A 21,646-nucleotide genomic window follows, 5' to 3' on the forward strand; every position below is an offset into this window, starting at 1 on the left:
GGAGTATAAAATATTATTTAAATTTAATATTAATATAATATAATGTAAAATATATTAATATATTGTACATATAATTTATATATATATATATATATGTGTGTGTGTGTGTGTGTGAGTGTGTGTATATATATATATATATATATATATATATTGTCACGGTTTATGAATTCACTGTCTCTCTCTCGTCTGACGTGCTGTTGTGTGTGTGTGTGTGTGTGTGTGTGTGTGTGTGTCTGTGGGCGTGGTCACTGATCATCAGTGATCAGTAGCGCCAGCTGGATCCAATTGTTTGTCCCTTTTATGTTCAGTAACTGGTGTCTCATGTTGTCAGATCGTTGTGGTTTCCCGGTGTGTTTCCCGAGCCTGTTCCTGTGTTCCCCGTGTTGTTTTGAGTTCCCGTGTCGTGTCATCGCTGGATTACCTGCAGTCTGCACTGGATTACCGAGCACCACCACGAGGAATCATTCACTGCACCAGAGCACCGTCACGAGGGATCATCACAGGACTACAGCACCAGCACCTGTTGCCCACCGAGGTCCCTGCGTCACCATCCCATCAGCGTTTGTGTCCGCCCGCCTGTCCCGCTGTGTTGGCGACCATCTGCGCGAACCGAGACTACCAACACCAGAGGGATATGCAGGTGAACCGGAGTTTTGCAGAGCATTTTTGACCCGATGTTCTATGCACTTTTCATTACAGCCACTGACGTTCAGTCAAGAACAGACCAAGGTGGCATTTGTACTGACGTTGCTGTCCGGCAAAGCAGCTCTCTGGGGAACGGCGGTGTGGGAGAATAAGGACCCATGCTGCGCCTCGTTCCAGGCACTCTCTGAGGAGATGAGAAGGGTCTTCGATTGTGCGGTGGCGGGTAGGGAGGCGGCCAGACTACTCGCCGATCTCCGCCAAGGTAACGGCTCGGTGTCGGAATATTCCATCCGGTTCCGCACCCTGGCCGCAGAGTGCCGATGGAACGAGGAGGCGCAGTGGGATAGATTCCTGCATGGGTTGGCTGACCGTGTCCAGAGGGAGATTTATATGCTGGACCTTCCTCGCAGTCTAAATGGACTTATTGCACATGTTGTACTCGGTCATCCCTGGCTTACACAACACAATCCCAGAATCGATTGGGGTCACAACTCTGTTTCCATGTGGAGTAATACGTGTCATGAGTCATGTCTAGTGTCTGCGTGTTCGTCTGTACCTGTGTCTGTATTCCAGGAGGAGGCGGTGAATTTGTCTAACGTGCCCGGGGAGTACCAGGACCTGAGAGAAGTGTTCAGTAAGTCTCGTGCTGCTTCTCTTCCTCCACATCGTCCCTATGACTGTGCCATAGACTTAAAGGCAAGTTATATTCACTTTCTGTTCCAGAGAGGGAGGCTATGGAGAAATATATTTCTGATTCTCTAGCATCCAAATTCATTAGACCTTCCTCATCTCCAGCGGGGGCGGGGTTCTTTTTTGTGGGGAAGAAGGATGGATCTCTGCGACCGTGCATTGATTACCGAGGGTTGAATAACATCACGGTAAAGAATACTTATCCTTTGCCGTTGATGTCTTCAGCCTTCGAGCGGTTACAGGGAGCATCCATCTTCACAAAATTGGATTTACGTAACGCTTATCATTTGGTTCGCATAAGGAAGGGTGATGAATGGAAGACCGCGTTCAATACCCCCAGGGGGCACTTTGAATATTTGGTCATGCCGTTCGGGCTGTCCAACTCCCCAGCGGTCTTCCAGGCACTCGTCAATGACGTGCTGAGAGATATGGTTGACCAGTTCATATATGTCTACCTGGATGACATATAGATTTTTTTCATCTTCTCTCCAGGAACACGTTCCGCACGTCAGACGAGTGCTTCAGAGGTTGCTAGAGAATGGGCTTTTTGTCAAGGCGGAGAAATGCGTTTTTCATGCACAGTCTGTTCCTTTTCTAGGGTACATCATCTCATCTGAGGGAGTGCGTATGGATCCTGACAAGGTTAAGGCTGTGATTGATTGGCCAAGTCCAGATTCCCGTAAGGCCCTACAGAGGTTTCTGGGGTTCGCCAATTTCTATCGGCGTTTTATTCGCAATTTCAGCCAACTAGCCGCACCTCTGACTGCCTTGACCTCCCCCAGAACGACGTTCAGGTGGTCCGATACAGCGGAGGCTGTATTCGCCAAACTCAAGAGTCGCTTTGTTTCGGCTCCCATCCTCGTTGCCCCTGATCCATCACGTCAGTTCGTGGTGGAGGTCGACGCGTCAGAGGTGGGGGTAGGAACGGTTCTTTCCCAACGTTCTTCCACAGACGACAAGATGCATCCTTGCGCGTTTTTGTCTCATCGTTTATCACCTGCCGAGCGTAACTATGACATTGGTAACAGAGAATTGTTGGCAGTCAAGTTAGCGCTGGAGGAGTGGCGTCACTGGTTAGAAGGGTCAGGGGTACCTTTTATCGGATGGACCGATCATAAGAACCTAGAATATATCAGAACCGCCAAAAGACTCAACTCTAGGCAGGCTCGGTGGGCACTTTTTTTCGGACGTTTTGACTTTTCTCTTTCGTACCGCCCGGGTTCCAAGAACATCAAACCCGATTCCTTATCTCGTATTTTTGACCAATCTGAACGCCCGTCTACTCCCGAGTGTATTTTACCTGAGACATTAGTGGTCTCCACTCTCAGATGGGAGGTCGAATCGAGGGTCATGAAGGCCTTAGAAGGGGTAACGCCTCCGCCCGATTGCCCACCGAATCGTTTGTTTGTGCCAGAGGGGTGTCGGTCCGACGTCATTCAGTGGGGTCATTGTTCCAGCATAGCGTGTCATCCAGGAGTAAATCGCACCAGTTTTTTGGTGAAGCAACGATTCTGGTGGCCATTAATGGCTCGCGACATCCGCAGTTTTGTTTTGGCTTGCTCGGTTTGTGCCACTGGTAAGACTTCCAATCGACCCCCGGATGGGTTACTCCAACCGCTGTCTGTCCCTTCGAGACCCTGGTCCCACATTGCGCTAGATTTCATTATCGCCCTCCCGCCCTCCCAGGGGAAGACGGTCGTTTTGACTGTCGTGGACCGGTTCTCGAAGGCGGCTCATTTTATTCCCTTGCCCAAATTACCCTCAGCCAAGGAGACAGCGGTAACTGTCGTAGATCACGTCTTTCGCTTACATGGCCTCCCGATGGACGTGGTTTCCGACAGGGGACCCCAATTTGTGTCCAAATTTTGGCAAGAATTTTGTAAGTTACTGGGGGCGACTGTCAGTCTCTCTTCGGGGTTCCATCCCCAAAGCAATGGTCAAACGGAGAGAGCCAACCAAGAGTTGGAGAGAGTGTTGCGATGTTTGGTTTCCAAGAATCCTTCCTCCTGGAGCCAACAACTTTCTATGGTGGAGTACGCCCACAATTCGTTACCAGTGTCATCCACGGGCCTTACTCCGTTTGAATGTAGTTTAGGTTACCAGCCACCAGTTTGTCTGGAGTCCAGAGGTGTCGCCACACTTGGACTAGAGCCCGTGAGACTCTTCTCCAAGTGGGGGCGCGCACCAAGGCTAAGGCCGATCGCCACCGGTCGAAGCCTCCCGTATACGTCGTTGGTCAAAAAGTGTGGCTTTCAACCAAGAACATTCCTCTCCGCTCCGTTTCTAATAAACTTGCTCCCAAATTCATCGGCCCGTTTCCTGTCACCAAGATCATTAGTCCGGTGGCAGTCCGACTCAAACTTCCTCCTGCGTACAGGAGAATTCATCCCGCCTTTCATGTGTCAAAGATTAAACCTGTATTTCATGCACGCCATGTCATCGCTGGATTACCTGCACTTTGCACTGGATTACCGAGCACCACCACGAGGAATCATTCACTGCACCAGAGCACCGTCACGAGGGATCATCACAGGACTACAGCACCAGCACCTGTTGCCCACCGAGGTCCCTGCATCACCATCCCATCAGCGTTTGTGTCCGCCCGCCTGTCCCGCTGTGTTGGCGACCATCTGCGCTCTGTATCCTGACCATTGTGTGTTTTCCAATAAAGAGCGTTATTGCATTTACATCCTGTTCTGTCATCCGTTACACATATACATACATATATACACATATACATATATACATACACACATATATATATATTCGATTAAAAAAATTACTAGATTAATCACACATTTTTCTGTGATTAATCAGAATTAATCGCATTTAAAACACTTAAAGGATAAAGGATAAAATATTCTGTCATCATTTACTCACCCTCAAGTTGTTTCAAACCTGTATGAGTTTCTTTCTTCTGCTGAACAGTAATCTGAATGTCACAGTAATCAAACAGTTGATAGCTATTGACTTCCATAGTAGGAAAATAAATACTATTGAAGTCAATGGGGTACATCAAGTGATTGGTTACTGATATTCTTCAAAATATTGAAGAAATTCATCAGGTTTGAAACGACCTGAGGGTCGAATAAAGCTATCAAATTGAATAAAGCTATCAAACAGTCTGCACTGCATAAATTATAAATTAAATATGTATTAATCCTTATTAAAGCAACAAAAGTTATTTAGTCAAGAGCAATGATCATTTTCTCTGTTACCTTTGTTCTTTGAATAGCGGGGTCCTTGATTATGATTTCACTTTTCTAACTTTAGTTAGTGTGTAATGTTGCTGTTTGAGCATAAACAACATCTGCAAAGTTTCAACACTCAAAGTTCAACGCAAAGGGAGATATTTACTTTTAGAGAAATCGCTTTTTAAGGACTACAACAAACGGCTGGTATAGGGACTACAAAGAGCTTCTTCCCGGATTGGTGACATCACAAACCTTAAAATTTACATAAACCCTGACTCCGGGAACAAGCAACAAAGGGGGTGAGTCCATGTTGGGCTGCTTTAGAGAAGAGGAAGAGTTGTTGTCCCTGTTTTTTATAACCTGGAAAAAGTTTTTCCTAAGGCTGATGAACTTAGAGGGGTTAAAATTTATTTTTAACACTGTTCCTAAACATTATAACCTCAACGTTTGTCTGTGGAGTCACCGCTGGAGTCAGACAACTTCACTGCAACATGTGAATCTTGGATTTAGGGATGAAGATACTTGGTTTAGGTCCTAATGAACTGATCTTTAAAGCTGCAGTCTGCAGTTTTTCCTCTTTGTCGCCATCTCTGTTCGAAATCTGCAATTGCAGTTATTCGCTGAATTATCAACTTTACGTGGGTTGCGGCACAGTGCGGATGAATCCAGTGTTTTGAGGAGAATGTGCGGCTGTCAGTCGCCGCCGGTGTGGAGACTGTCATTCGCAATCACAGATTCTACTTTTTGAAAGTATGACCAATATACGAATTTTCACCGGAAAATGTAATCTGAACAAGTAAGTAACATCCACTTTTGTTCTGACCAACTAAAGGGGAAAAAAGCATTGCAGTAAATCGCGCTGATTAAATCTAACGGTCGCTTATCATATCACGTCAAACCATGCAAATTATACATTGTTCTCAAATTGTTAATGTTAGCAACATCAGCATTGCGTGACTACATTTAATGCCCTTCCGATATGTATCCTTGTTTTTGCATGGGCCAGTTGCAGTCTCTTTTTTTCTGTATAGCCACTCCGAAGTCCGAATGAAGTCTTTTGCATTTTACAACGGGTGAATCTCGTCACTGGTGATTGTTGTTTGAACCTTTCTGGATCCGCCATCAAATTGATAAGTTTAATTATATGAAGTGCTGTGAGAAAAGGCTATAAATCTCCACCTCCAACATCCTCACACTCATAGCCTACTAGCCGAGACTCTTCTTTATGTGGACAGATGTGACGTAATGACGCAAAGACATGCTCGAATTTCCCGTGGAAATCCACCAGTACCACTGGAATTAAAAACATTATTACAAGCTTACCGTTTTGAATCAAGCTAAGGCAAGCAGAGAGTTTTGAACACTGGCTGGTTATGAACTTGCTCAAAAATTGATTTTGGATCATTTTTAGCCCAAAAAAGTTACGGACTGCAGCTTTAACCACTATTTATCCTATTGCTGCTTGAAACTCAATTCATATTCCCAAGCTCATGCTGATTTTATTAATAGAGTTCTCATCCCATATCTGGTGTGTATCGGAGGATCAGTACACGTTGACTGCAGGGCTGGTGAAGAGAGACAATCTAAAGTATGTGTCTCATGCTTCTAATGACATCACTGTTGTTCAGTTGGGTTGTACACACCATGTCATATTTAGTTGCAACATGTGTGTATTTTATTTACATGAACGAATGACCAACGTGCAATTAGGAAGCATTCATTTTCATTTTTCTTCCTTTTGAATTTATTTTATTTGTCTTTAAAATAATATTAAACCGTTTTACAAAGTCAAACTAAATTTTGGGTATAAAATGTTTATTTTTATATTTATACATTGAAGTTCCAATTAATTCGCACATTCTATTTTTAACACGATGAACATTTTCACCACAAATGGTGTATTGTATCTGAAACATATTTTCACAGTTATGAATTATATTTGATAATTTTAAACATGTTTTGAATATCATGTTTGGATCTTCTGTTTTGCTTTCTAATGTCATAAGCAGCATTTTATGCACTATAGTACAATAGTACTAGTATAGTGTGTGTTTTACCTTGTTTTTACTTAAAGGGTTAGTTCATACAAAAATGAAAATTCTGTCAGTAATTACTCACCCTCATGTTGTTCCAACCCCGTAAGACCATCGTTCATCTTCGGAACACAAATTAAGATATTTTTGATTAAATCTGAGAGCTATCTCACTCCTCCATAGGCTTCTAAGGGACTGAAACTTGCTGGCCCAGAAAAGTTATTAAAGAGATCGTTAATATAGTCCAAGTGACTACAGTGGCTCAATCTTAAGTTTATAAAGCGACGAGAATACTTTTTGTGTACGCAAAAAAACACAAAAATAACGACTTTATTCCACTATTCATTTCCTTCTCTCTGGGCCTCGGGTTATTTCACGTAGTGTTTTAACGCAGCGCTTCTGTGTTGCACGTCACCACGTAGGCTCACTATTGGCCGACGCGGGTCATGTGTGTAATCATGTCATGTGTAATCAAAAATATCTTAATTACGAAGATGAATGAAGGTCTTACGGGGTTGGAACAACATGAGGGTGAGTAATTACTGACAGAATTTTCATTTTTGGGTGAACTAACCCTTTAAATATTTCCTTACTGATATTATTGTCTTATTGTCTTCTTAAAGTTCACAAACATTTGAAAAAAAAAAGTGGCAAAATTATTAGGCATTATTAGTGGCAAAATTGTTGGACAAGTTGGAAATCTTTTTTTCTTTCTTTTTTATACAATGTGATCAATTATTTGTATACAATAAAAAGCTTATTGTGTGTGCCTTTTGTGGGTAACCAAACAGTTTCTGGTCCCCAATGACTTCCAATAGTATGTTTATATATTTTTCATACTATGGAAGTCAATGGGGACCAACAAATGTTTGTTAACGACATTCTTCAAAATATCTTCTTTTAACTACTATGGCAAGCCGTTTTAGCTTAAATTGTACCCAGCGTTACTCGTTGTAATTGCATCTTTACTAGTAAGAATTCAATTAGAGAGCTCTACAAATGATTTTTTACCAGTCATATGTCTCCATTGACTTCCATTCATTTTTAATTACGGAGCTCTACAATTGGAATTGTTACTAGTAAGAATTGAATTGGAGAGCTCTCTAATTCAGTTGTTACTAGTAAGAACGCAGTTGCAGTTGCTCTTTAATTCAATTACAGAGCTCTGCAATTATACATATCTTTAATTCGTTTTTTTACTAGTAATAATTGAATTGTAGAGCTCTATAATTGTAATTGCTACTAGTAAAAATGCAATTACGACAGTAACGCTGGGTACAATTTAAGCTAAAACGGCTTGCCATAAACTTCCACAGAACAACGAAATTCATACAGGTTTAGATCAATAGAGTGAGTAAATGATGACAGCATTTTTGTGTGTGTGTGTGTGTGTGTGTGTGTGTGTGTGTGTGTGTGTGTGTGTGTGTGTGTGTGTGTGTGTGTGTGTGTGAGCCATCCCTTTAATTATCTCATTAACTTCAAGAATGGTCTTGATGTTGGTCTGGTTCTTGACTACACCTCTGGTCAATCACAGCTGCTGATGGCTGCTAGTGCTACTACTGTAAGAGTTTCTACTCTACTGTATAAGAGAAAACACTTCAAGTCCAGCTCTTTCTGAATCACTAGCGGTCGAAAGCCGTAAATCAAGCCTCTGGCCGCAGGACCTCGTGGCGCAACGGTAGCGCGTCTGACTCCAGATCAGAAGGTTGCGTGTTCAAATCACGTCGGGGTCAAAACTTATGTAATCTTTACACTCAAACCTTATAACGTTGTTAAATTAACAGCACACATTATATTCCGAGTGCGATGATGAAATTAAGCCATGTATTTATAGTACACACACAACTGCGGTTGTTTTTGCTTGCTAAAAAATAATTCTATAAGAATTAGGCCTATTAATTCTGAGATGTATTGACAGGTCGAGAATATCTAAATAGATTAAATTGTTTATTTGTCGATTTTTAATAATTATTATAATGTTTAAACATTAAATCACATTTACTGGACAGATCAGAAGATGGCGCTGCAGCCCAATGAATGCACCAGCTTACTCAAGATGAACCTGTGTGTCACCCTGAAACATAATCAGCTCTATATGGTATAATGAAGAATAAAATAATACAATTCACACTGTTTCGTCAGAGACCTCGTGGCGCAACGGTAGCGCGTCTGACTCCAGATCAGAAGGTTGCGTGTTCAAATCACGTCGGGGTCAAACCTTTACTCTTTCCACTTAATATAAATGTAATATATTTATAATACAATCACTTGTAGAAAGGGATACGAGAACATAAATATCTCGTTATGTTAAATAAAAGGAATTGTTGATCGTGCATTAGAAAAAGATACCATTTAAAATATATATTTATAAGTATAAACAACAATGTTTTGGCTCTTTGAGGGTTTTGTGAGTCTAGGAAAATATAATGAAAATAAATGGATGCATTTAAAAAAAAAATTCCTTGCACTTAAAGTCGATCTTGCTCCTGCAATAATACAGATATATCCTAGGGGTCAGTCAGCATGTGTCACAGTGATGGTGTTTATTACAGCGCTTATGTAATAAGCAGATAAGTAAGCAGTGCCGGACTGGCTCTATCTAAAAAGTGACCCTGGACTGTCTAACACAGAGCAGGCAATCACACACCCGGTCCAGACCTCACCATTAACACAGCACAGTTTTTAACACCACTACATACAAATACAGAAATATAAATGCTATTTACATTTTTAATAATAAGTCTTTTAACAAAATGAATGGCATGCATGTCTTTTGCTGATGTGCATGGCAAATAGAATTGTGAAGAATTTCAAAATGCAATCACGTGACGATGGATAATTATTGATGGTAATCTAATCTTCATAAAGTGTCCTGATTCACTGATCTTATGAAGTCTAATCACTGATCATAAGTTGTACCTTGTATTATTAATATATTTAAATCTTACATTGCCAGCCCTGTGATGCTCCAGCGTGAGATCCAGCATACAGTATTTAAGGTAATCAGTTTCCACAGACTTTAAAAATATGTCTTTGGGATTCAGATGGAGGTTTCATGTTTTGCTTGCATGTTTGACTTGTGATGTGTTCCTCCCTTTGTTCTTTTCTATTTATGTGTTTTGAAAATCCCTGTAATGCCTAAAACCGCAATAAAAAAATAAAAGTAAAAAATAAAAAATAAATATGTCTTTGGTTTAACTCAAATATATTTGAATCAACTATTTGCATTAGAATTTTGAGTATTTTGAACTCAACTAATTTTGAAATTAGTTGAAAATTCTGTCATCATTTACTCACCCTCAAGTTGTTCCAAACCTGTATGCATTTCTTCGTTCTGCTGTACACATACTGTATAGGAAGATATTTGGAAGAATGTTTGTAACCAAGTAGATCTCATCCCACATTGATAATTTTTTCCAAGATCTGCTTTGGTTACAAACATTCTTCACAACTTTCCTCGTAAACTCAACTCAAATAGTAGAAACATAACTCAACTGAGTGAAAGTGAAATGTGAAAACATGTTCATTTACATGACACATATATCATCACATATTTTTCGATATATTTAATCCATTTAACATACTGATCATGAATATATGGAAATATATTTTCTTTCCATAAGGGGCAGTGCTCCAGATGACAGTCAAAACAAGCAAACATAATAAATATAAGAAAAAATATATCAATATGTAAGGTACACTAAAAAAATCTTGTTGTTTCAATGTAAAGTGTTCATGTTGCCTTAACGTGCTTGAAATGTGAAGTTGTGTGAGTGACTGATTGTATTGTGCAAGGTGTGAGCTCTTCAAGACAGGTGTTCATCACATTACACACTGAACACAAGCTCGCTAAACATGCGCTAGCGACTGACCTTGTTTACAATGACGCAGCTATACATCGGTGATAATTATTATATAAGATTTATTGCTTCAAACTCTCCATATACTGCAAGTGTCACATCCATAGCAGCGTGTAATGACTTATTTAAGTGTTGCCTTGTATATAGTGCTTGAATCGGGTCATGCCACACAACTTATTTAAATTAAAGTGAAGAAACGAGTTCAAACTACACCAAACACCTGGGGTGAGTGTGTATGTTGAGAGAGGATACATTTGCAATTGCAATTTTAAAATGTGATTAAAAAACAGGTTTGTTTTATCATCACTAATTAAACATAAAAAATAAAAATAAAAAATATAGATTTTATTGTAATAATATTATTGTAATATTTCACTGCAAAATAAAATGTAAGAAAAATAATATTCTAAAATAATAATACAATACAATTTTATTTTGCATTACAACTGTAAAATTAAATTATTACTTGATTACTGTCTTAATACATTTTCAAATGTGATTTACTTTGAAACATGCAGTGCATATATTTATTTAATTAAATTGCAGGATTTAATCGTGGTATTTAATTTAATCGAAGTATTTCTGTCAGATATGTTCAGAACTGCGTACCATACGCCTGTTACTATTTCTGTAGTAAATAATATTATCATTTCTTCATGCATGAAATAATATGCATACTACTCACTCGACACATTTGTCATGGGATAATGTGTGTGGATGTACTTGCTATTTTTAAAGCAGAGGCAGGACAGAGTTAGTTCAGTCAGTATTACATTCTGGACATTGAACATAGTGATCTCGTTCTTTGTTTCCATTTGCACATGCATTTAATGACCGTAACTCATGCCATGATTTCAGTATTGTAATTTTACAGTATATTTTATGTTTATTTTATGTTTCATGTTTAATTCGATTGTTATTCTCTTTTGATTCCATGGTTTGTCCAATAAACAAAACATGAACACTAGCTGGATACAGTATTCAGTCTTATATTTTTAATAGTATACATTTTCTATACATGAATATATCAAATGTTTTGCCGTTTCATTTGCCTCACATGAAGATAAGCATTCTGGGTCAAAATAGTTTTCACATTTTCATGTTCTATTGGTTTTTATATTGTACAAACTGTGTATTCTAATCACCTACAGTAACCCTAAACCTGCCCATCACAGAAAACTTTATGCATTTTTACATTTTGAAAAAATATAATTTAGCTGCTTTTCTCATGGGGACCAAAAAATGTCCCCGCAAGGACAAGGATGTGAAATTTGTGTGTAGGGTTTACCAGGACCACACACACACACACACACACACACACACACACACACACACACACACACACACACACACACACACACACACACACACACACACACACATTTTACCTGGCTTCTGCAAATAATTTTTCATTTTTGCTGCAAATCTTTGAATAAAAAATTATATAATTATTAATATGCTAAATAGTACATTCTCAAACATAATCCTAAAAGTTAGTTCTGCGTACAAATATATATATATATATATATATATATATATATATATATATATATATATATATATATATATTTTTTTTTTTAAATATGTCATTATTTATTATATTTCCATTGACTATTACAGTAAATCAAACTTTTGTCAACTTTCTGGAACAATTTACAGCATAGCTACAGATTCACAGACACATTTGTTTGTCTTTAGGTGGCGACTCCATTATATTCAGTGGTTTTTACTCTGAGCGAACAGTATTATCTCTCAGCTAAAGGTTTCTGTATTTATAGGTTTCAATTATTCCATGATTAGGTCTTCATGGGAAGGTTGACTGATCCCCATTTGTGGACATGTGAATGGCACTAATGACAGTGACATTGAGAAAGTAACACGGAGTAAAGAAAACAAAGGTGTGTGTGTGTGTGTGTGTGTGTGTGTGTGTGTGTGCGTGTGTGTGTGTGTGTGTGTGTGTGTGTGTGTGGTACATTTCAGAATTGACAAATTAAATGCCACAGACACATTCCTGTCACACTTTTATAAGATATATGATCCAGAGATTAGCAGGTCTATAAGGACACAGAATGCATGCGCATGTTTCTCCTGAACCTTCACCCGGCCGCAGAACACTTACCGTATCCATCAGAGGAAACTAGTCAACAACCGGATGATGATGACAGGGAACATAAAGCCTGTTTAAACCCAGCTTTCACAATCATATCAGAATATTGTTCCTGTTTCCAACACACATATTGTTTTATGTTTATTTGTATCTATATTTTATATTTAGTTTTCTCAATTTTTTATTTTCTTGTATCATTGTAAGTTTACTGTAATTATGGATTTATTGTTTCTATGATTTTCATCTGTCTGACATTGGAGACTCTCAGATTATACTTTAGTACTCTGACATTAATTCATCTAAACTAAAACTAAAATCATTAAATTTGAGCTTTTGCAAAACGATTTTGCAAAATGACTGCCAGCGAGTGGTTTTGTATTATAACTGAAGTGTGTTTGATGTGTAACAGCATTATAGAGTGTGTTTTACTGTCAGATGGTGACGCTCTTGACCAGACTCAGGGTTCTCCTCTCGTTTATGATGAACAGAGTTCTGCTCATTAGTTCTTTCACAGTTAAATAGATGTCTTCTGCATTAGCTCCTCTTTTCTTCTGAATCATCAGCTCAAGCTTTATTTGTGATTTATGTATCATTTTTCCCTGCTTGTGAATTTAGTTTAGGTGTAATGATTGTTTTAGAGTCGGTCTTTTCTAGAAAATATAAATACACAGAACTTCACAAATAGACAGATCAGATGTGAGATGCAGTGTGTGTGTGTGTGTGTGTAATTTGACCTGGTTTGAGATCCTTTCCCCCTCTTCAGTTTGTGTTTCTGACGCGCTGCCTTTACTTGGCCAAAGTTTGACATTGGAAACGCCCTCCTCACGGTTTCTAATGGCCATGTGCCCAATATATGTCGACTATAAAAGAGCCGCTGTGCCTTACACACACACGGTCAATATCCAGACACATTACTGACAAACTCAAACTCAATCATCAAAATGCCTTCAAGCCAAAGAATCATGATGCCTCAAACCAGGAAGACAGGTAAAGCATTACTATCATAATTCAGAACTAACCCAGGAACAAATCTCACAATGTTTCTAATGCACAGACTGTTTTAGTGTTTTAAACTAAAATTAAAACGTAAAAATTAAATTCTGAAATTATGCTGCTCTGAACTTAGTTGGCTTAACTGCAATAAGTCTAAATAATAAACAGTTAAAAGGTGTACATGAGGCCATTATGTCACACTTATTCATAACGTAAAATCCATGAATGTCGTGTAATTAAGCATATCTGTCAATAATTTTAATGCACAAAGTAGTGCAATTTAAAAAAAATATATAAATGAGTGATGAATGTGAATTATCAAGAAGCACATAATCAGTGTTTGTTTCGGTGTGTGTCGCTGGACTGTATTGGCACATTCCCAGAAGTCTGAACAAGTGCTGAATGATTTAAAACTGGGCTATTGGGTCAGTGGGTTAAACACTCACACACACTCACACACATTCATACACACAGTACATGCCACGGGTCACAGAGACTGAGAACAGACACACACACACACACACACACACACACACACACTACATTAACTTGACAGGATAAATCGCCATTTGTCCTCTTCAAAGGTTCATCTATTTGCACTTTACTGATCAAACTCTTTTCAGCGTCTTTTTTCTTTCTTCCAGGAATGAAAACCAAAGCCAGAAATACTCCTGTTGGTATGATGGACTAAACATATATCTATCTAAACCCTGCATGCATTAATAAATATTATAATTATCATGAATACAACAGGGCCAAAGGCACACCTTAAGAAAAGTGGGCTTTTCACTCCTCCCATAATGTATGAATTCAGAAAGAAATATGTATGTTTTTATTGAACATTGATGGAGCAATAGATTTTGTGTGAAACTAAATCATAAAAGTGGTTTATTTGTTTAAAACTCTTCTAAGAGATGGGCGTTTTACCCCACAGACTCACAGGGCAAAAGGACAAAAGGCACTAAGTATTGATACAAATACTTTAGCTAAAATAATATGTTTTTAATAATGTCTAAGTTAATACTTGCACTTAAGCAAAGTTTGTACTATTTTCAGTTTATTTTTCAATAAATACAATTCAAAATTAACATTTTTGTTCAATAAATATCATTATGTTTATTTTAAAAATACAGAAACAAAAATATTTAAAAAAAGTAAATATTCTGAAAGCATTAAATGAGATCCCATAATAATTTAATATAGCATTACAGTAGTAACAAACAATATTATATTTTATTATATGATATGATTAATATCATATTTTTTTATTTATTTTTATGATGGTTTCATTATAAATATGGGTATTATCTCTAAGGTGGACTCCCAACTTAATATATGATATTTACATCTGAATCTAAGCATGTCATGTCAACAAATGAAAAAGTCAGTCAGATGTTTATTATAATGCTAATTATTGTGTGTTTCTCCCAGACAGCAGGAGCACTGTTTACCCCAAACACCATCCTTTTACATATTCTTATTACGTTATTAAAAAAACTGTTGCTTTAATTACCTTAAACAAAACAAAAAATCAATAACATGAACTTTGTCTCAAAATATATTCAGTAATTTTAGCGATTCTCGTTTGCTACTTAAATCTACAACATAAAAAAAAAAAAAAAAACATAAAATACTGCCACGATCAATTTAGCACCTTTTAATTTAGCATCAAGAATCAGACAAATTTCCACGTGCATCTTGAAAAGCGGAAGTTTTTGTGCCATCTAGTGGTTTAGAGGAGAATAAAATACCCCGGTGCGCCTTTAGCCCCTTTGTACCCTATAATGCCGAAGTCTATAAGGGCCAGATTTACTAACAGCTCTTTTGGTGTTAAAAAACTACTATCAGGATTAACAGAAACGCAGTGAAGTTGTTAGCGCTTAAAGCAACACTATGTAAAAATTTTTTACCTTAAAATAATGTTTCCAAAATGGTTTCAGTGGTTCATCAAGTCGTTACAGGGTGAAAGGCACTTATGCCTCCGCTTTGCGGCCCTTTATCTGCTATAACCACTCTATGTAAGATTGCCAGATCGGGTTGCGTTTCTGTAGTTCTAATGAGACATAAGAAAACTACAAATTTGACTTGCTTTACGGCAAGCGTTACAATAGTCATTATTTTGTTTTTCTTCATTTCTGATGTTGCAATACATCATACTTTCATAAAATCATGCATCATACTCTACCTTATCTGTGGACATCGTTCATTCCAAAGCCGGTGCTGGGTAAACAGCGAGCGTTCGTGCGACAGTAGGCGACGGTAGGCTAAATGATTTAGGACAGCGGTAATGGACAATTCCACTTCCAACCTGTCGGGGGACCGCAGAGGAAAAGTTCCTGAGTGCTGCTTTAATATGTGTTGACAGGGATATTTTTGCAGCTGATCTTATTGCATATGCATTTGTAGGAGTTTCCCTTTCAGAAGCTAAATGTATGGGAGGAGAATATTTAAATGAATCATGCAAGGTGATTTACTAAGGTTTGCACTAGTCAATTTACTGGTGTTTGCAGCATTATTTACCGCCCTAAAGAAGCATGTCTTTAACCAGACTTGGTAGATTGCATTGGTCATTATGGAAATGTTCTGTGTTCTTTAATGTACGTGTCTTCAGTAGATCGAGCTGTTTTGGTATTGCGCTCTCACGCTAATTTGCCCTGTTTAGTAAATCTGGCACTAGATGTACACTGGTCTGTGCTGATATATTTCTCACATTCTCCAGCTTCAGAAAAGCTTCCAGTTTATGAGCCGAACATCCCAGAGCCGACGTCCAGAGAGGAGCTGCTTAAATGTGAGTCTCGCACAAATAAACCAGTACTGACCAGGGGTGCGTTTCCCAAAGCCAACTGTGGTCGCAAGCCGTCGTTACCAATAGAGTTCAATAGAAATTGAGATCATAGTTGGCCAACGACGCACCCCTGCTCCTTTCCAGTCCGAACCAGGGTTATTATTACTTTAACTTTTAACTAAAACTAAAAACATACTGAAATTAAATAAAATATTAAAAAAAAACCCACCTTAAACTTATTTTATATCTGCTAGTTGCCAAGGAAACAATTATTTCCCCCCCCCCAAAATAACTAAAACTACAAACTAAAACTAAATAAAAAAAATTATACACATACAAAAAAACGTTTTTTTGTTGTTGACAAAAACAACAAAGTTAGGCCACTACTTTAACTACAATTAAAATGAAAACAGAAAATAATAAAAAATAAAAATAAAAAATATAAACAAAAACTATAATATATATCAATCATTGTAAAATAACCCTGGACTGAACTTAATTGGCATAGCTGACCTTTTTCTTTCATCTTAGACTGGCTCAATATTTCATTGGACGAACGAACTGCCAATAAAGTGCTGTGGCTCACAGAGGGCGGGGCTAAAGTGTCCCGCTTGACAGATGAGGTGTGTCCTTGCCTGGACAGACAACAGAGATTTGACTACAACCCTCAGGTGAATTACTCATGCACACACACACACACACACACACACACACACGCACGCACGCACGCACGCACGCACGCACGCACACACACACACACACAACACACACATACACACACATACACACTTACCGGTAATCTGATTGGACTTATTTATTTGATAATACTGTAAAATATATATGTAGTCATCAAAATGGTCAGTCGTAAAATGTCCTAAAATCAATCAATTAAATCAATAAAACAATTTTTTTTTAAATCTAATGATCTAATAATTAATATAGTGAGCAATAACCATAAAAGTGCACTAATAACAAGCACATGATACTACTAGTACTACTACTAATATATATATATATATTTTTTTTTTATTATTACTTTTTTTTATTACTTTTGTGAAGGTTTTTCTGCTAAGTGAGATGACAAAGTCAACTCCAAAATAATTGCCACCTTTCATAAAACTATTTCATAATTTTACATCAGTTATATGATAAATAATAAAATGAAAAACGCTTTGCAAGCGTTTTCAAAATCATGAATGGGCCACAACTCACACAAACACACTTCACATAATTCTGATATCTTTGTCTCTCTCATGCACTATTTCCAGAACAATGTGTGTGTGTGTGTGTGTGTGTGTGTGTGTGTGTGTGTGTGTGTGTGTGTGTGTGTGTGCAGGTGCTGTGTAAGGAGTCTATCTGGGCGTCGCGCTGTTATTGGGAGGTGCTGTACTCCGGCTGGGTGGTTATAGGAGCGACGTACGAGGGTGCAGGGAGGAGGGCGGGCGACGGGACCTGTGGCCTCGGGGAGAACGAGGAGTCGTGGGGTCTGGGTTGGGCCGGGTCCTGCTTTGACGCCTGGCATAAAGGAATCAACAGCAGGGTGGAGGACACTCATCAGTGCTGTACTATAGGTGTCTATGTGGATCAGCCCGCAGGCCTGCTCTGCTTCTACGCCGTGGAGACAGACGAAGAGTCACAGAAGAAAGAAGTCAAACTTATTCACAGGTTTAAGAATCCCATAAAGGAGAAAACTCTGCCAGGCTTCTGGTTGGGAATACAGTCCTCTTGTTTAATACTCAAGAAAGAGGAATGAGGTGAACGGGAACACAACATCAGGGGTCAGGGTGTACAAATTGTGGATTTAAAGTGTATATAATAAATACAATTTGCTATATGTAATAGTTTTACAGTTCAGACTGCTCTTTGGTTGCTGGAAACCATATATGATATTGAGCTTTAACTTTTGCTTTAGAAACAAACATTCAATTGTCTAATAAACCTGGTATTGTACAGTATATTACGATTATTGTTGGCTCTCTGATGAATTGCTTTTGTTCTTCTTTTGTAAGTCGCTTTAGCGCTTTCTAAATGCATAGCAATACATGTAATGAAAACGTAAATTGGAAAGCAATATGGTAGCTTCTCTAGATTCCATATCATCCCATTTTTATTTTACATTATTAGATACACTCTTTTTTCATGATAGTCCTGCATTTTTCAGAATCACGAATTTGGTTTTAAAAATGCATAATTTAGACCATGTGTTTTTTTTTTTCTTACTTTCTTTTTTGTCTAAAAGTAATCTATAGCATGTGAGTGACCTGGACCTGCTGTTTCCCACCTCATTCATGTCTCTGTCGTCCGGCTCTGTTTCTTCATCCCCAGTTAGTTCCTCCTGAACCAGGTTGCATCTTTCCTTTGCCCTGTCCTGATTTTTAAGTTGTCTCCGCTCTCATTGGCTCTTCAAGTCGGATTTCATGAGCTCTCTTTGCTGCCTGCACTCTCCATCTTCTCCTTATTCTCACATCAATGCCAGATTCGGAGACTCTGGGATTAAAAAGGCAACACTTTATTTTGATAGTCCACTTTAGAAATTCTACTAACTATAAATAACTTTGCAACTAAATGTCAGCTAGCAGTGATTAGATAATTAATAAACCGTCTGTTTAATATCTGCTAACACTTTATTTTGATACTCCCCAACAGACATTCTACTGACTATAAATAACTTTGCAACTACATGTCAACTTATTCTAACCTTACAGTCTACTAATAGGCTACTCTAATGATAGTTAGTTGACATGTATTTGACATGGACCATCAAAATAAAGTGTTACCCCCCAAAATATCTCACAATAACACAACAAAAATCATATTTTGTTTAGCGTTTATTTACTTTTTTTTCTATTTTGAAATAGTACATTTTAAAATAAAATAAAAATGTCACAACTCGACTTTACTCTGGATGGTATTTCATCAAGACTATTGGTTAGGTTTGTAAGATGTTTAGTTCCAAATATTACCTTTGTTTTTTAAAAGGTCCGATTTTTATAATCTTTTTGCAAAAACTGATTTAAAGTGGAATATGGAAACGTAAACATAACCATAACATAAAGCATGAATTCACATCGGAAATATGTCACAACGCTCATTGCAAGTAGTTAGCATATCGTTAGCCTCATAGCATAATTGCCTAAGTACTATTTAAGTATTGGGATTTATTTAATGATTTATTTTGTGACGGCATTCATTTTAGTTGGTGATAAAAGGTAAACAAAAGGTACAATATACCTTGTTTAAAAACAGAATAATACTGTAGCTACATATGATCTGCATTAGCGCTTCAGTCGACACGTTTGCTAATGTTGGAGGAGATTTGGGCTTCTGTAAAATAATTTTCAGTGAATCCGATCAAACCTGGACACAAATATTTCACAGATGTACGGTTTATCAAGCTCTGAGCCTGATGTGACCGCTTTCACTAAAAAATACACCATCGGATCAACATAGTGCAAGAAATACTCATATTGACCCTTCAGCAAAATGGTGTCATAAAACAAAACAAAATTCAATGATTTAAGCACCAGTTCAACTTACAACTGTGTCTCTTGCTGTTCTAAAAATCTTTTTTTTTTTTTTTTTTTTTTTTTTTTTGCGTACAGCACCACCTAGCGGTCTGCACTATTATAATCAATTTAATAATCAGTTTCAGTGTACAGTTCACTTTGCATAAAAGCTGCCTTTATCAAACATACAATTATTGGAAGCAAACCTAAAATATATATATTTTTTAATTACATAAATGTACAGTGTAGTCTATTGGACTGCATCATTGATCAGTGTGTCGTTCCTTCAAAGTCCTGCACTAAAGTTTCAGCGGCTTTTGATTGATTGTAATAGTTGAGAACAGCTGCATTCAGCAGTAAATGTGAAATGAAGCTCTTGGGGTTTGAACATGGTCACTGGAGACGAGCTGCTCTATTCTGAGACCGTCACAATCACTAAACCTGACAATGCAAATGAGATTTTCAACTGAAACGCTCTGAACTGGAACAGTTTCTCCTGTGCTTATGGATTCATTAGTCAGTTTGTTAAAATTATTTCATCTTTTTGAGTTACATGTTGACTCATCACAACCCACACTATATTCACACATGCGTATAAACAAACTTTAATCTTTAATATACAAAATGAACTATAAATAAATTTCCACTATACATGGATGTGTTAAATTGCACACATAAAAACATTAGTATGAAATGTTGATATTGATCCAGTGTTTGAAAAAACTGTTATATATAGCACTGTTAAATTACACAATAAATATAAAATAAATAGGACATTATTATTATTTCTGATGGTGGACTGCACCTGTTTGCTAATCTGGTCTTTAATTTCAAAATTAATTTAAAAATTCTATGTAAAGATATTAATTAAAATTATATACATTTTCATCTGCTCTGAAATTGAGTGTTTTGTGATGCTGTTAATATATGAAGGATGAACTTAAAATAATAGACTTATTAAACTGATCGAGCAGAACATCTTTATGATGCAGTGATTCAGTTTAGAAAGAAGAATGAGGATAAATCATAAATGCAGAAAAACTAAAATATGGTGAAAGATTGTAAAATATCCACTAAGTGAAGATCAAACGCGACTGAATTTCCTCACAAAAGACTGAAAATAACAGGAGAAAAATGACTTATGAAAAATCATGATCAAAGCTGTCATAGAGTGACCAAGCTCAAACTTTCATATTATTATAATATATATAATATATAATATACTAATAGTATTGCTTATTATAAGATCATATTGCTTTTCTTAGTGTGTGTGTGTGTGTGTGTGTGTGTGTGTGTGTGTGTGTTTGTGTGTGTGTGTGTGTGTGTGTGTGTGTGTGTGTGTGTGTGTGTGTGTGTGTGTGTGTGAAAGTGTTTGAGCAGCTGCAGTTTCAGTTCAGTCACTGTGACTCTGACTGACGGAGGTTTTTGTACGACTCTTTATCACTGTGTGAACACATCTTTACTGTTGATTTCATGGTAACTCTGACAGTAATAATGTCCAGCATCTTCAGTCTGGACTCCACTGATGGTCAGAGTGAAATCACTGTTAGATCCACTGCCACTGAATCTAGATGGAGTTCCTGAATGGAGGCGATTGGTCCAATAAATCAGGCGTTTAGGAGCTTCTCCAGGTTTCTGTAAGTACCAGGCTAAGATATCATCAGAACCATCATTGTACACATCTCTGCTGGTTTTACATTTGATATTCACAGTTCCTCCTGGTTGTTCTGCTGTTATTGAGGGACTCTGAGTGACGGTGATCTGTCCTCTACACTCTGAAACACAACAAGAAGAAAATCAGCAGAATAAATGAATGATCTTTGCTAAAACAAG

The 21,646-nt window shown here is 37.7% G+C and overlaps 1 protein-coding gene across 3 annotated transcripts; it reads left to right on the forward strand.

Annotated features, from left to right (window-relative positions):
* The first annotated feature begins 13,399 nt into the window (after window positions 1-13,399).
* On the forward strand, window positions 13,400-19,101 carry LOC309508940 (tripartite motif-containing protein 16-like protein). 3 transcript variants are annotated; one of them, XM_082183501.1, is made up of 5 exons: window positions 13,400-13,516; window positions 14,167-14,199; window positions 16,242-16,310; window positions 16,839-16,978; window positions 17,644-19,101. In XM_082183501.1, exons 1-5 carry the CDS (start codon window positions 13,471-13,473, stop codon window positions 18,058-18,060), a joined length of 705 nt encoding a protein of 234 aa, XP_082039627.1. In that variant the 5' UTR covers window positions 13,400-13,470; the 3' UTR covers window positions 18,061-19,101. The 3 variants fall into 3 exon arrangements, with proteins under 3 accessions (XP_082039627.1, XP_082039628.1, XP_082039629.1); XM_082183502.1 differs by having other exon boundaries at window positions 16,248-16,310; XM_082183503.1 differs by lacking the exon at window positions 14,167-14,199 and having other exon boundaries at window positions 13,435-13,516; window positions 16,248-16,310.
* The last annotated feature ends 2,545 nt before the right edge of the window (window positions 19,102-21,646 follow it).

Source organism: Leuciscus leuciscus, assembly GCF_965113295.1.
Source record: "Leuciscus leuciscus genome assembly, chromosome: 11".
Classification (NCBI taxonomy): Eukaryota; Metazoa; Chordata; class Actinopteri; order Cypriniformes; family Leuciscidae; genus Leuciscus; species Leuciscus leuciscus.

Coding starts and splice junctions, on each gene's coding strand:
- LOC309508940 (XM_082183501.1), top strand. CDS start 13,471: ATGCCTTCAAGCCAAAGAATCATGATGCCTCAAACCAGGAAGACAG. Junction 13,517..14,166: donor GCCTCAAACCAGGAAGACAG/GTAAAGCATTAC, acceptor TCTTTCTTCCAG/GAATGAAAACCAAAGCCAGA. Junction 14,200..16,241: donor AGCCAGAAATACTCCTGTTG/GTATGATGGACT, acceptor CACATTCTCCAG/CTTCAGAAAAGCTTCCAGTT.